At 43.6% G+C, this 15,863-nt stretch overlaps 1 protein-coding gene, 1 long non-coding RNA gene and 1 pseudogene across 3 annotated transcripts in view; 1 reads left to right on the top strand and 2 right to left on the bottom strand.

Annotated features, from left to right (window-relative positions):
* Positions 1-919: 919 nt before the first annotated feature.
* On the bottom strand, positions 920-6,040 carry LOC138923668 (uncharacterized). The gene is made up of 2 exons (XR_011437645.1): positions 5,377-6,040; positions 920-1,472 (listed from the first exon to the last, which is right to left on the bottom strand). It is a non-coding gene; the product is annotated as an uncharacterized lncRNA (long non-coding RNA).
* LOC102147979 (large ribosomal subunit protein eL43-like) lies at positions 1,693-2,345 on the bottom strand (annotated as a pseudogene).
* A 498-nt stretch (positions 6,041-6,538) lies between the features above and the next one.
* FAM193A (family with sequence similarity 193 member A) overlaps positions 6,539-15,863 on the top strand; it is a 178,284-nt gene continuing 168,959 nt past the window's right edge. The window contains exon 1 of one of the 2 annotated variants that reach the window (XM_023638491.2): positions 6,539-6,997. In XM_023638491.2, coding sequence (XP_023494259.2) covers positions 6,770-6,997 — 228 coding nt within the window. In that variant the 5' untranslated portion in view covers positions 6,539-6,769. The remainder of the gene's footprint in view (positions 6,998-15,863) is intronic. The other variant, XM_070264037.1, reaches the window with a different exon arrangement.

Below are 15,863 nucleotides of genomic sequence, written 5' to 3'. Positions count from 1 at the left end.
TTAAAAAACAAACAAACAACAAAAAACAGTGTGGTGCTGGCATAAGGACAGACATATAGAGCAATGGAATAAGATTGAGAGCCCAGAAAGAAACCCTCACCTCTGTGATCAAATGATTTTCGACAAGGGTTTCAAGACCATTCAATGAAGAAAGAAAAGTGTCTCTAACAAATGGTACTTGGAAAATTGGATATTCATATGCATAAGAATGAAGTTAGATTTTTAAGCCATATGCAAAATTAGTGTAAAATGGATCAAAGAACTATATTTAAGAGCTAAAACTATAAAATTCTTAGAAGAAAACAGAAGCAAACATTCATGACCTTGGATTTGGCAATAGTTTCTTAAATATGACACCAAAAGGAAAAATGGATAAATTTGACTTCATTAAAATTAATTTTTGTGCATCAAAGGACATTCTTAGGGGCTGGCCCCATGGCCCAGTGGTTAAGGTTGTGTGCTCTGCTTCGGCAGCCCAGGGTTGCGCTGGTTCGGATCCTGGGCACGGACATGGCACCGCTCATCAAGCCATGCTGAGGTGGCATCCCACATGCCACAAGTGGAAGGACACACAACTAACAAATATATACAACTATGTACCGGGGTGCTTTGGGGAGAAAAAGGAAAAATAAAAAAATTTTTTTAAAAAAAGGACACTCTTAAGTGAATGAAAAGACAACCCACAGAATGGGAGAAAATATTTGCAAATCTGATAAGGAACTAATAGCTGGAATATATAAAGTTCCCCTACAACACAAGAAGAACAAAAAAATGAGGAAACCCAATTTAAAAATTGGCAAAGGACTGAAATAGATATTTCTCCAAAGAAGAGATATAAATGGCCAATAAGCACATGAAAGGAGCTCAACGTCATTAGTCATGAGTGAAATGTAAATCAAAACCACAAAGAGAAGGCTACTTCACACCCATTAAAATAGCTTTTATCAAAAACACAGAAAATAAATGTTGGCAAGGATGTGCAGAAATTGGAACCCTTGTACATTGCTGGTAGAGATATAAAATGATGAAGTTGCTCTGGAAAACATTTTGGTGGTTTCTCAAAAAGTTAAATACAGAATTACCATACAACCCAACAATTTCACTCCTAGGTAGATGCCCAAAAGAAGTGAAAGCAAGGACTCAAATAGATACTTGTACACCAATATTCATAGCAACATTATTCACAGTACCCAAAAGGTGGAAACAACCCAAATGTCCATCAACAGACGAATGGATGAGCAAAATGTGATATATCCATGCAGCAGAATAGTATACAACTTAAAAAGGAATGAGGGGCTGGGCCCCATGGCCGAGTGGTTAAGTTCGTGAGCTCCGCTTTGGCAGCCCAGGGTTTCACCGGTTCGAATCCTGGGAGGACATGGCACCGATCATCAGGCCATCCTGAGGCGGCGTCCCACATGCCACAACTGGAAGGACCCACAACTAACAATACACAACTATGTACCGGGGGGCTTTGGGGAGAAAAAGGAAAAAAATAAAATATTAAAAAAAAAAAAAAGGAATGAAATTCTGATACATAACTTACAACATGGATGAACCTTAATAACATTATGCTAAGCTAAATAAGCTAGACACAAAAGTACAGATGTTCTATGATTCCACTTATATGAGGTGCCTAGAACAGACAAATTCATAGAGACAAAGTAGAATAGAGGATACCAGAGGCTGGAGTTAGAGGGAAAAGGAGAGGTATTGTTTAATGAGCACAGTGTTTCTGTTTGAGATGATGAAATGTTCAGGAAATGGATAGTGATGATGATTGCATAACATTGTGAATTGCCACTGCATTGTACAATTGAAAGGAATTAAAATGGTAAATTTTCCCTTATATATTTTAGCACAATTTTTTAAAATCTTGTTACATAAATTAACCCATTTATTATAGGCTAGCATACTCTGATTTCTCTTCAGATCATATAAATCTTTCATCTTATTATAGGCTAGCAATGATCCAAATGGTGAAGCTTCTACTGATCTTTCAATTCCTTCAGTCTTTTGATGGCCAACTTTACTGTGACAGCAGAAGTGATGGTGTCGGTCCAGGCACCACCGGCTGCCAGTTTTACAGAGGAACCACAGTGCCAGATCCCCACAGCTCATCTCTTCATCTTGGTTTTGCCACAGAAGGAGCAAGTCTTCCTGGCGTGCTGGCTGATTTCAATTTTCTTCACCATTTTCCTGAGGGAGGTACCATAACGGGTCCAGTATTTACTGACAATTCCAACCTTGGTGCATTTAGCTATGTTGCTGCAAACTAAGTCCAAGCCCAGAGACGACCACAATTTTTTAAAATGAAAAAAGGGACACAATAGTACCAAATAGTGTTATCATTCATGTCTCTATGTCTATAGATATGTAATTCCATATGTATATATATATATTCCATTTATGTATAATATATTTGGTCTTTATTCCTTTCTTCATTTCCATCTGGAATAATTTTCCTTCTACTCAAAGAACTTCCTTTAGTATTTTCTTTTAGTAAATTCCTTCTGGCAATAAATTCTATTTTCGTTAATCTGAAAATGCCATTATTTTACTTTCTTTCTTGCCTGATATTTTTTTTCTGAGTAAAAAATTATAAATTGCTGTCTAATATGGTTGCCATGAGCCACATGTGGCTACTGAGCACTTGAAACATGGTGAATCCAAATGGAGAGAGGCTAGAAATATAAAAAACACATACAGGATTCCAAAGGCTTAGTATGAAAACAAAAAGTATAAGATATTTTGCTCATAATTTTTATACTGATTACGTTTTAAATTCATGATATTTTGACTATGTTGTGCTAAATAAAACATTAAGATTTTTTAAAATTATAAATTGGCAGGGGTTTTTTTTTTTCCAGTTACTCCATAACATTCTATTGTCTTCTAGCTTCATTTCTGTTGCAGTCAGCTGTCACATACTTTGGAAGATACGTGAATGTTTTCTCTGGCTGATTTTCTCTTTGTCTTTTTTTTTAGCAGTTTGATAATGATGTGCTTTGGTGTGGTTTTGCTTGTATTTATCATTCTCGGGGTTTATGGAGATTCTGTAAACTGGAGGTGGATATTTTTCATCAGTTTTGGAGAATTCTGCTTATGTGGCTTCTCTCTTCCTGCCTTTCAGGACTCGAATTACACATATGTTAGACCTTCAACTGTGCCTCACACATTTCTTATTCTCTTTTTTGTTTTATCAATTGTTTTTTCTCTCTGTGCTAATTAGGATGTTTTATATTGAATTATCTTCCAATTCAGTAATCCTCTCCTGTGCTGTGTCTAATCTGCTGTTAATCTATTGATTTCTTTAGTTATTTTACTTTTCAGTTCTAGTTAATTTTCTTATACATTACAATTCTCCACCCTTTCATCTGTTTTTTAAACCTTTTTCTCTACTTTCTCAAACATGTTAATTGTAGTTATTGTATATTCTGTGCCTACTAACTCCAACATGTGACTCACCTATGGGTTTGTTTTTGTTGTCTTTTTTCTTTTTATTTCCAGTCAAATGGCCCTGTGTCTTGACATGCCTAGACATTTTTAATTGAAAGCTGAACTTGTGCATAAAAAACTGTAGAGGGGCTGGCCCCATGGCCTAGTGGCTAAGTTCGGTGCACTCCACTTCGATGGCCCAGGTTCAGTTCCCGGGGGCAGACCTACACTACTTGGCAGTGGCCATGCTGTCATAGCGACCCACATACAAAATAGAGGAAGACTGGCACAGATGTTAGCTCAGGGCCAATCTTGCTCAGCAAAAAAACCCAAAATTGTAGAGGCTACAGATGAGCACTTCCCCTGCTAGGCAGATAGAGCAGGTGCTGATCGCCTTAATCTGATCACACAGCAAGCTGTGTTAAGGCTGTGCTGCGGTTTGGTAAGGTTCTGTCTACCGCTGGTTCACTTCCCACTTTTAGGCTACCATTAAAGGATTCCCACTGAGCACCAGAGCACCTCTCTCTGTTAGCCCTGATCTATAATCCTTGTCTTCTCAGCTAGATGAAATTGCCAGAACCTCTACTCTACTTTTCAGGGTCTTTCTGATTTGTTTCTTAGGTTCCTGCCTACAGAGTGTGAGAATTTGGCAATGTCTTGAGGGAAAAACTGTCAGGCTCAGTAACCCTCCATGGTTCCTAGCTGCATTTAGAATAAAACCCGACCTCCTTATGGAGGCCTGCAGCTTCTGCCATTTCATTTGCTCCAGCCACAGTGGCTTTTGTAGGTTCCTGGGACATGCTGAGTTTTTCCCTGCTCCAGAGTCTTGCACTGCTGAAGGTCCTTTGCTCTGAGAGTGACTGGCTCTGGCTCAGCTCTCCTCCTCAGAGAAGCTTCCCTTGTCTCCAGCCCCAAGAGGAACTCTAGACTGTACCACCCTGCTCCCTTGGAGCCTAAAAGTCACACATGAGCCACACCTGAGTTGGAATCTGGGCCCTGCCTCTGACTACTTGGGTAACTTTGGGCAAATCCCTTAACATCTGTGAACTTCAGTTTCTCATTCATAATACAGAGCTAACGGTGCCTATCTCAAGAGTGGTTGTGTGGATGAGACGAGACGATATAGCAGCAGGAAGAGCAGCTGGTGCATAATTGCTTGACAAAAGGTCATTATTATGTCATTCATTCATCCAGCAAACACTGGACACCAGGTGTGTGCCCAGCCCTTGCTTGGCAGGAGCTGGGATTCAGAGATGCATGAGGCAGGCACTCCCATGCTCTCCCCCTGTCCCCTAAGACTTCCCTGGGGACACTGGTGAACATCAAGAATCCCAATGCAGTGCCAATGTGCTATGACAAGGGAAAGCACAGGGGCTATGAGAGAAGGGAGTGTCTGACTGAGCCTGTGAGGGTGGGGTGCAGCCCAAGACATTGCCCACCCAAAGGAGTGCTAAAGGAGGAGAGCCAAGCAGGCATCCCCACCCACTCTCTCAAATTCCACTTCCAGCAGCAGGGTCATCCAAAACCCTCCAGTAGGGACAAGGGGCCTTTATTCTGCCGAAAACGTGGAGTCTCTGAAGGGCTTTAATCAGATTGATTTGATCATATTAGCCATTCTGGTTGAGACGTGAAGAATGAGTCAAGGGATTAGAAGGCCGTGGCTGCAGCTGGGGTAAGGGTTACGGTGAGGCAATGAGACACACACGGGCGGGCCCAAAGCTAACGGTTGTGGGGCCCAGGAAAGGGTGCAAAGGAAGGCCCTTATGCCATAGGTCCCAGGGCCGAGCTCCGTTGCATCTCGGCCCTGTTATCACCCATGGAACCAAACAGTGAAAAACACGTCTTTTGTGTCTCGGTGTTTGTGATAAGTGGGGCCCTCTAGAACGCAAGGCCCAGGGAAGGGACACCTCTCGTCCGGGTCTAGCGGCGGGACTGTACCTTGGGCTTGCTGATGATGGGCAAGACGCCCCAGGAAGGTGGAGGGTCCAGGAGGAGAGGCTGTTTCTGACCTGGGCGTCAGAGGCCCTGGGGGGCCGGGAGCGCTGGAAGGCCAGGGAGGGTCTGACCGGGTTCATGGCCTGTGAGGTGGGGGAATGCCAGGTCGTGAGAAATGGCTAGACCGTCCCAGGACCTTGCAGGGTCGCAAGACACGAGGAGCCCTGGACGACGGCCGAACCGGGATGCAGGAAGAGATGAGCTCGGGAAGGACGCCTCTAGGCCAAGGGGTTCCAAGCTAACGGACGGGTCTGCGGTGCCGGCCTGGCTCCCGGCGGCTCCACCGCGCAGGGCAGATCCCGACACGCTGGCGGCCGGGGGCTCTCAGAGCTGTTCCGTGCTCGGCTGGGCCCAGCGCTTTCCAGGCGCCCTCCGGAACCCCACCCAAGCCCACGAGGCAGGTCATTCTCGTCTCCATTGAGTCACCTGGGACTTGAGCTAGGGGACCTGCCCAAGGTCACAGGGCCAGCAAGTAGGGGGGCGGATTCGAACCCGGAGCCGGACCAAGGTCGCCGGGAAAGAGTTGGGGCTGCCGGCCTGGTGCATCCCGAGGGCCGGGTCGGCCTGCAGCACCAGGCCGGCGGGGGCGCGGGCCGCGGGGGCGTCTGGGTGCTTGTCAAAGAGGCGGAACTCCTCGCCTCCAGTCTTGTAGTTCGCGCACCGCGGGCGATGCTGCCTCGCGCCGGCCCGGCCCCTCAGCCTGACTACAACTCCCAGAAGGCTCCGCGGCGTAGGCGGGGCCGGGCGGCGCGGAGCGCGGCGGTGATGTCACCGCTGCATCCAGCTTCCCCGCCTGGGCCCCTCGCAGCGCCGGGACGCTCGGCCGCGCGCGGCCTGACGGGAATCGTGGTCCTCCCTCCGGGCGCCCCCAGCGGCGGAGCGGGCGGTGCGGACTCCAACTCCCGGCGTGCCCTGCGCGCCGGCGCACGTTAACGGAGGGAGGGGGAGAGGGATGGGGAGGCGGGGGGAGCGGCGCTGGGAGGGCGGAGTAAGGCGGGGGGAGGGCGCCCACACCCCTCCCCCTCCCCGCCGCTCCTTCCCCCTCCCCCGACGTAAACTGGGATCCCTTTCCCCTTGTGTCCGCCATATTGGACTGTAACTCTGGTCAGCGGCGGCGCCGGGCCCGGTGGACTCGCCGTTCCTCCCGCCCAGCGGCCTCCCCGCAGCTCTCGCCCGCCCGCCCGGCCATCCCCGCCCGGAGGCGACCCCGCGCAGCGCCCCCCGCCCTCGGCCGGCCGGAGCGCCCCGCCGCCGCCTCAGCCTCCCCGCCTTCCCCGCCCTCCGCCGCCGCCCGCGGCCCCGCGCCCGCCCCGCGCCCTCTCCCCGCCCGCCCGCCATGAGCCCGGCCGACGCCAAGCGCGGGGCCAAGCGCCGGAAGAACAAGCGGGGCGGCGGCGGCGGCTCGGGCGGGGGCAACGGCGGCGCGAGCGGCGGCAAGGCCGGCCCGGCGGCGGCGCTGCGCGGCTCCCAGGCCGCGGGCCTGGCGGCCCCGGGCGGCGCGGCAGCGGCCAACGGGCCCCTCGGCGCGGGCGCGGGCGGCGCCGCCCCCGGAGGCTACTTCGAGGTAAGCGGCGGCGGGGCGGGGGCGGGCGGAGGGCCGCGGGGGGCCTCCCGCCGGAGACCGGGCGCGGGTAACGGGCGGGCGCGGGCTGGGCGGGCGGGGGCCGCGGGGGCTCGCGCCCGTGACAGGCTTCCCGCGGGAACGGCGAGCCCGGGCCGGGCGGCGCCGGGTGCCCGCATCTCCTGGGGGAGGCGCGCGGCGCTGCCCACCTGCGCGCCGCTGTCACGGGCCGGGGGTGGTGCCGCCTGGCCCCGCGCGGGGCTCGCCCTTGAGATCACTCGTGTGCGATTCCAGAATAATTGGGAGTCAGGTGACGAGCGGGGCTTCCCTCCGGAGTGCGGGGCGCTTTGAAGTGCTGTTTCACAGTGCCCACCTTCTGCGTGCCCTTGCGGGTGATCGGTGAAAGTGCCTCCCAGAAGTTTTCTGTTTTTCCCCAATGTAATCATCTGAAAGCTACCTGACAGTCTTCCGGAGGTGGCAGCCCTGGCCCTTCATCCCCTGCTTTTTAAAAGTTTTTAGGAGTAATTGGTGGTCTGCTTACTCAGGCATTTGTTTAGTGTTTGAAGTTAAGGAATTTGAGAAATAATTCTTTTTCTGTTTTGTGTGTGAAGGCAGCTAGCACACACTGCATCTACCACTTATGGATTGCTGCCATTTTTATTCCGCTCTTGGTCACAACACTTGAGAAGACACAGCACTAGTACATGGGTATGCAATTGACATAATCCTTTCTAGTCATTCAGTTGGCTCCTGAAAGATAATGGATTTTTTCAGACGTTGCATTGTTAGAGCTGTTAAATTGTTTTAAAGACATTTGCAAAAAAAAAAAAAAGCCTCATCACGAGTATTTGTGTGCTAAATTATGAGATAGAAATTGTTTTATGCCAGATTCCAAATATTGTGTTGGAGCGGTATGTAGTGAGAACAGATAAGGAATTATTGCATATGGCATGGCTTTCTGATGCTTATACTCTTACATGAACATCCAGTAATGTGTATGTGCCTTAGTTTAAGTTTAAAGCATGTCGAGTGTTCTCTGCAGGATAGTAAGTCCAGTTGGAGCTTTCTTTCCATGATGGTGTTACATTTGTTTAGGATCCTGGGTCATAGCCCTGGACTTCACAGTCTCCAGAGGTTGCCCTTTTCCAATACTCTGGAGAGCAAAACAGGTGCAATTCTTGGGATCAAGGAAGAGACTTGTGCGTTTGGATCTTTGGGCTGTAAATTAAGGGCAGTGTTTGCTGCTGCTGGGGAGGGGGGAGTGGGAGGTCTGCTTATGCAAATTCTTTACAAAAACCTTGATAATATTTGCTGTAGCTGGATGTAATATGTACTCATTTTTTAGTGAGTCAAAAACAAGTTGGTGGTACAACAAAAATCCTTACACTAGCCTTTTATTCCATTATTTCAGGTTATGATAATTCCCATTTACTTTGCTATATTTAGCTAAAACAATCTTCGTTTTCTTATTATTCTAATCACACAATTCAAACTCAGATAACCATATGCCTAATATTGTTTTTGACAGGACTGGCTTATTCTGTTAAACTTATGAGTCAAGATTTTTGACTGTGACCCACTGTGATATCAGGAACTGTACTGCCTGCTCATGCATGCGCAGACACACACACCACAAGTTTTATAAAATGACATTCTGATACTTTCTGACTTTTTCTGTTCTGTTCAATTTCATTAATAAAATGTTGGTTATACTACACAATTACTTTACTGTGTAGTATTGAGTTGTGACCTATACCTTGAAAAACATTCTCTTTTACTATATTTTGAAGTTTTAAAGCTATGTCTTTAATTTTTAAATTTCTTTATAAGTGTTTTAATAATAGTGCATTGAAGATTCTCTTTATGGTAACAGAGCTAAAAATGTTCTTCACACCGATCACAAAAATTCTTACTGTAGTTTTGAAGGCTCTGAATTGTTTCCCCCTCAGATGTGAGCTCTTTGGGGCACCTTGTCTTGCATAGAACAGGCACCCAGAACAGTGTTTGTCAACAAGTAACAGCAAGTGGGTATTGGCCCTGCATGTCCCAGAGAGGCTTATGATTCCTGGGGGCGCATCGTCTCCATTCCATATAGGGTCACCAGGGCAGAAGATGTCTGAGACAGAAGTAAGAGTAGAAGGACTGTCTTGATTCTCTGCAGGGGTCTTAGCCCCACTGCCCTGGGCACAGTGCTGGGCACAACACTGAGTGTTAGATCCAGGACCACTTTCATCAAGGTGCCTGCTGAGGCAAAGAGGGTGTTTCTGCATGTAGGTGGCTTCTACAAAGACATGAGGGCTCGGGGATAAGTAGGAAAACATAGCTTACAGTCTTTGGCCCACAGCAAAACTGTGGTACACAAGGCTTGGGGGACACAAACTTGATAGGCTTTGTGCCCTCAGGCAAGGTATCAACCTGTGCTGCTTCAGTTTTCTAAGTGATATGGCACCCAGCTCCCGGGGTTATTGTAAGAATTAAACAAGTACAGGCAGGGAAGGTGCTTAAACGGTGCCTAGTGGCACACATTGCTATGTATGTATACGATCGTTATTTTTCAGAAGGCTCGGTTGGACTTTATTAGGGACTGTGCTGCAGGATGCTATTGATCAAGCTTTTTCCACTGGTGGAATGGGGAAACAGTGTGCCATCAAATATGATGGACATGGATCTTGGACAAGGCCTGCTCTAATAGCCTTGTGTGGTGGTCTGCTCTAATGTGACAATAGAGGGTTGGCCCTGAAATGAAACGTTGGAAGGTGAAGGATACTGTGAATATATCTTATTATTTTGCATTTGTATTTTAAAAGGTAATTTTCATAATGTTCATGATGTATTAAGTGAAGAAAGAAGCTTACAAAATAGAAAACAGTGTTTGTAGTATGGACCCATTTTTGTAAAATATCTGTGTGTATATATGTTTGTTTAGGAAAGGTCCGATAGGGTATATATGAAAATGTTTTGTGGTAGAAATTCTGATGGCTTTCTCTTTTCCTTTTTGCACATGCCTCAAGCTTTCAGACTTTTCTCGATGAGCATTACATGTGGAGCACAAAGGTGAATGGCACTTTTACAAGCTGGTATTACCAACATTTTTTCTTTTTCAAATAAAACTAATTTTGGCTTTTTCCACCTTGTAACAGCTAGACTTTAGATATTATATAAAAAATAAAAATATTTACACTGTCAGAATTCTGTTTTCTGAATAAGTGTGCAAAATTAAGTCAAACACATATTTGCAAAACCCAGAATTCTTTTATTATGGAAATTGACCTGTGTCACTAGAGGTTGGAGTATCAAATTACGTATAATTTACACTCATGGGGGGCTCAAATGGGAATTTAGGGCTATTTTTGTAATGCTGTTAGAGATTTATAAAAGGAGGCCATTTGGGGTAGGGATCAAAGTATGTTTTCAAACAGCAATATTAAAATTTTAAAGTCAGAGAAACCTGTTGCAGGGGGCATTTGTAATAATGTAAATCCTTTTTTGTTGCTGAAAAGGTGGCAAGAAGGAGATAATGTTAATAATGTTTAACGGCCGTCATGCAGTGTATCTTGTGGTTGGGTGCTGTGATCATGCATCTTGAGGTGCAGTTAGGCCTTCCCTGTGTTGTGGAAATCACTGCCGTAATGAAATGAGGTTCAGCATAACTCTTCTCTGGTTCATATTTGCCTTAGTGACCTGCAGAAGTAGATCAAATAAAGATCTCTGGTACCTTATGTGCTTTAATCAAGATTAACAATTTGGTGCAGCTGCAGAGAGCACCTCTGATTCAGTATTTTATGTATGTGTACACCCATAATCAGTATATCAAGATACAGACTAATCCCAGTACCCTATGATGCCCCTTTTTTCCCCCTTGATAGTCATCCCCACCACTATTCTCATGCCTTTTGCCTGTTTTTGAATTTCATATAAAAGTACTCTATGCCAGTCCTTTTTGTTTTTCTTCCTCTTCTTCTTCTCCCCAAAGCCCCCCAGTACATAGTTGTATATTCTAGTTGTAGGTCCTTCTAGTCGTGCTGTGTGGGACGCTGCCTCAGCGTGGCCTGACAGGCGGTGATTGGTCCACACTCAGGCGAAACCCTGGCGCAGACTGGCGAAACCCTGCGCCACTGAAGCCGAGCGCGCAAGCTGCCTGTGGGGCCAGTCCCTCCTCGTGCTCTTTGGCTCAACATTATATTTGAGATGCATCCATGTTGTTGATGTAGCACTTAATTCTTTTTCATGGTATGCAGTTTTCCATTGTGCGAATATTCCACAATTTATCCTTTCTAATATTGATGGACATTTAGGTTAATCTATTTTATGGCTGGTGTGAATCAAGCTGGTATGCACATTCCTATACGTGTCTTGGTGAACGGGAGTACTCATTTCAATCAAGTATATACCCGGAGTGAAATTGCTAATAAGTATGTATCTGGCTTGACTTTAGTGGATACTTGTTCTAAATGGTTTTATTGTATCTTAATTAAAAAAAATTGACATATAAAATTGATATTTTAAAATGTACACTTCCTTGGATTTTAACAAATAAATAGATTCATGTATCTACTACCACAATGAGGATACAGATGAGTTGCATTACCCACAAAAGCTGCCTCATGCTATCCCTCTGCACACTCTCCCTGCCGGTAAACTCTTGGCAGCTAGTACTTTGTTACTATGATACTGTCTTTTGGAGAAGTCTTATGGAATCATATAGTATGTAACTTTTTGAGGCTGGTTTATTTCACTCAGCATAATCAGTTTGAGATTCATCCAAGTTGTTGCATGTATCAGTAGGTTGTTCATTTTCATTGCTGAGTAGTAGTCCCTTGTATGAATGTACCACAGTTTACCCATTCTCCCATTGGTGGACGTTGGGGTTTTTCCAGATTTTGGTGATAATACATAGAGCTGCTGTAAACATTTATGAACAAGTTTCGTGTGAAAGTAAATTTTCGTTTCTCTAGGGTAAATACTAAGGAATGGGAGCTGGGTCATATGGTAACATTATAAGAAACTACCAAACTATTTTCCAGAGTAGCTGTACCATTTTGACTTCACACCAGCAATGTATGAGAGTTCCAGTTGCTCTCTGTCCTTGTTAGCACTTGATATTCTCAGTAGTTTTTATTTTAATCGTTTTAATAAATAGATGGGTAAGTGGCATTGTGGTTTTAATTTGCATTTCCCTAATGACTACTGATATCAAATGCTTTTCATGTGTTTATTTGCTGTTCTTCTATCCTCTTGGGTAAACTGTTTATTCAAGACTGCCTATTTTTAATTGGGTTATTTATTTTCTTACTTTTGAGTTTTGAGTGTTCTTTATAATTCTGGACCTCAGTTCTTTGTCAGATATGTGATTTACAAACGTTTTCTTTCAGTCTGTAGCTTGTCTTTTTGTTTTAGTTAACTGTTTTTTGCAAAGAAAGATTTAATTTTGATGAAGTTCAACTTACCAGTTTTTTCCTTTATGGATCATACTTTTTGGTGTCATGTCGAGGAACTCTTTGTTTTACAAAACCTCAGGTTATAAAGATTTTTTTCCTGTGTTTTCTTCTAAAAATTTCATAGTTTTGCGTTTAGGTCTGTGATTCATTTTGAGTTAATTTTGTGTAAGCTATCAGATTCAGGTAGGGATTCATTTAAACCCATTTGTTGACAGGGTATCCTTTCTCCATTGAATCCACTTTTCGCCTCTGTCAAAAATCATAGGGGGCCAGCCCTGTGACCCACAACTAAAAATACACAACTATGAACTGGGGGGCTTTGGGAGAAAAATGAAAAAAAGTAAAAAAAGTTCACACATTCTGCTTCGGCGGCCCAGGGTTTCGCTGGTTTGAATCCTGGGCGTGGACATGGCACTGCTCATCAAGCCATGCTGAGGCAGCATCCTGCATGCCACAACTAGAAGGACCCACAACTAAAAATATACAACTATGTACTGAGGGTTTTGGCGGGGCGGGGGGCAAGGAAAAATAAAATCTTAAAAAAAAAATCAGTTGATCTTATTCGTGTGGGTTATTTCTGGACTCTCTATTCTGTGCTGTTGATCCATGCATCTATCCCTTGTCTATACCACACTGTCTTAATTACTGTCACTCTTAAAATTAGGCAAGATGATTCCCCCAACTTAAAAAAAATTGTTTTGGCTATTCAGTTGTTTTGCTTTTTCTTACAGTTTAGAATCAGCTTGCCTGTATCTACAGAAAATTTTTCTGGGATCTGATTGGAATACCCTTAAATCTGTAGATCAGTGTGGTGGAGAACTGATATATTTGCTGTGTTGAATCTTCCAATCTATGAACATGATATGTCTCTCTCTTTATTTGATCATCTTTGATTTCTTTTTTCTGAGATGTAATTGACATATAACATCTGATTTTTTTCATCAGTGTTTTATAGTTTTTAGCATATAGATCCTGTACATGTTTTGTTAGATGTATACATAAATAGTTCATTTTTTCAACTTTTGTAAATGGTGTTTTAAAAAATTTCAGTTTCCATTTATTCATTGCTAGTATGTAGAAATAAAATTAATTTTGCTGTGTTCACCTTCTGTCCTTTGATCTTGCTAAAATCATATATTCTGGGAGTTTTTTGTGGATTCACTGGGATTTTCTATGTAGATAATCATGTCTGTGAGTAGTGATTTTTTTTTCTTCTGGTTTTCCATTCTGTATGCCTTTTATTTCTTTTTTTTTCTTTATTGCACTGGCTGGGGCTTTTACTACAATTTCCTTTTTCCTGATTTTAGTCATTCTTTCACCATAAAGTGTGATGTCTACTATAGATCTTTTTTTTTTTTTTTTTTTTGAGGCAGATTAGCCCCGAGGTAACTACTGGCAATCGTCCTCTTTTTGCTGAGGAAGACTGGCCCTGAGCTAACATCCGTGCCCATCTTCCTCCACTTTATATGTGGGACGCCTACCACAGCATGGCTTTTGCCAAGCGGTGCCATGTCCACACCCGGGATCCGAACTGGTGAACCCTGGGCCGCCGAGAAGCGGAATGTGCGAACTTAACTGCTGCGCCACCGGGCCAGCCCCTGTAGGTCTTTTTGTAGATGCCTACTAACAGGTTTAGGAAGTTACTTTCTATTTCCAGTTCACTGAGAGTTTTATTAATGGGTGTTGGATTTTGTCAAATGCTTTTTTGAATCAATTGATATGATCATGTGGTTTTTCTTCTTTAGACTGTTAATGTAGTGGATCACATTATTGGTTTTTGGATATTGAAATAGTTTTGCATTCCTGGAATAAGCCCTGCTTGATCATGGTACATCACTCTTTTTTAATTGGTAGATTCACTTTACTAATATTTTGTTGAGCATTGTTGCTTCTGTTTTCATGAGATATATGTGAGTAGTTTTCTTATGTTGTCCTTGCCTGGTTTTGGTGTCAGTATAATGCTGGCCTCTGAAAGTAAATTAGGAATTCTTCCCTTCTCTCTGTTTTAGTAGTTTATGCTTTTCGAAGAATTGCTCCATTTCATCTAAGTTGTTGAATTTATGTGTGCTCTGTTGTCTGCAGTTTTCCTTTATTGTCCTTTTAATGTTTGTGGGGGTCTGCAGTGATGTTCTGCTTTCGTTCTTAATGTTGGTGATGTCTTCTTTTTTTACTGCCAGTCTTGCTAGAAGTTCCTCAAGTTTTTAATCTTTTTAAAGAGCTAGCTCAGGGCCAGCCCGGTGGCCTGCTTCAGCGGCCCAGGATTTCGCCAGTTCGAATCCTGGGCGAGGACATGGCACTGCTCATCAAGCCATGCTGAGATGGCACCCCACATGCCACAAGTAGAAGGACCCACAACTAAAAATACACAACTATGAACTGGGGGGCTTTGGGAGAAAAATGAAAAAAAATTTAAAAAAATTTAAAAAAAAGAGAGAGCCTTTTGTTTTACTGATTTTTTTTCTGCTTCTGAGTTCATTGATTTTTTTCCTTCCTTTTGCTGTATTGCTTGCTTTGGGTTTATTTTGATTTTTCTTTTTCTAATTCCTTAAAGTAGAAGCTTAGATTATTGATTTGAGATGATTTTTCTTTTCTAATGTACATATTTAGTGCTATAAACTTTTCTCTAAGCCATACTTTAGCTGCATCCCACAAATTTTGGTATGTTGTATTTTCACTTTCCTTCAATTTGAAATATTTTAAAATTTCCCTTAAATCTTTCTCCTTGATTCATGGGTTATTTAGAAGTATGTTGTTTAGTTTCCTGTTATTATTCTGCTACTAAGTTCCAATATGGTTGGAGAACATGCTTTGTATGATTTTAATTCTTTCAAAAATTTTAAGGTTTTATGGTTCATTTTTGTGAATAGTACTCATGCACTGAAAAGATATATTCTGTTATTATTGAGCGGAGTGTTCTCTGAAAGTCAGTTAGATCCAGTTCAGTGATGATTTTGTTCAGTTCTTCTATAGTCTTGCTCATTTTTTGTGTGCTAGGTCTGTCAACTGCCAAGAGAGGTGTGTTGAAGTCTCTGACTAAAATTGTGGATTCCTTGATTTCTCCTTACAGTTTGTTTAGTTTTTGCTTCATGTATTTTGAAAGTCTGTTGTTTGGTACATTTAGGGTTATGTCTTGGTAAATTGACTCTTTTGTCGTTTAACTTATGTTCCTCTTATCCCTGGTAGTTTTCTTAGCTCTGAAGTCTGCTTTATCTGATTCTAACATAGTGAATTCGGCTTTCTTTTGATTAGTGTTTGCATGGTGTATACTTTACTATCCTTTTGTTTTTAACCTGCCTATATAGTTTTACATGAAGTGGATTTCTTATAGACAGGTGCTTGATTAAATTTCACTGATCCATTACATTCATATTTTCACCTTAAGTTGTACTGTATATGTGAAGTATACTTATTAACTTAAGGCCTTTTTTCCT

The sequence above is a fragment of the Equus caballus genome, chromosome 3 (genome assembly GCF_041296265.1).
Source record: "Equus caballus isolate H_3958 breed thoroughbred chromosome 3, TB-T2T, whole genome shotgun sequence".
Taxonomy (NCBI): Eukaryota; Metazoa; Chordata; class Mammalia; order Perissodactyla; family Equidae; genus Equus; species Equus caballus.
The sequence above is the reverse complement of the archived record's forward strand: the minus strand, read 5'-3'. Positions and strand labels throughout refer to the sequence as shown.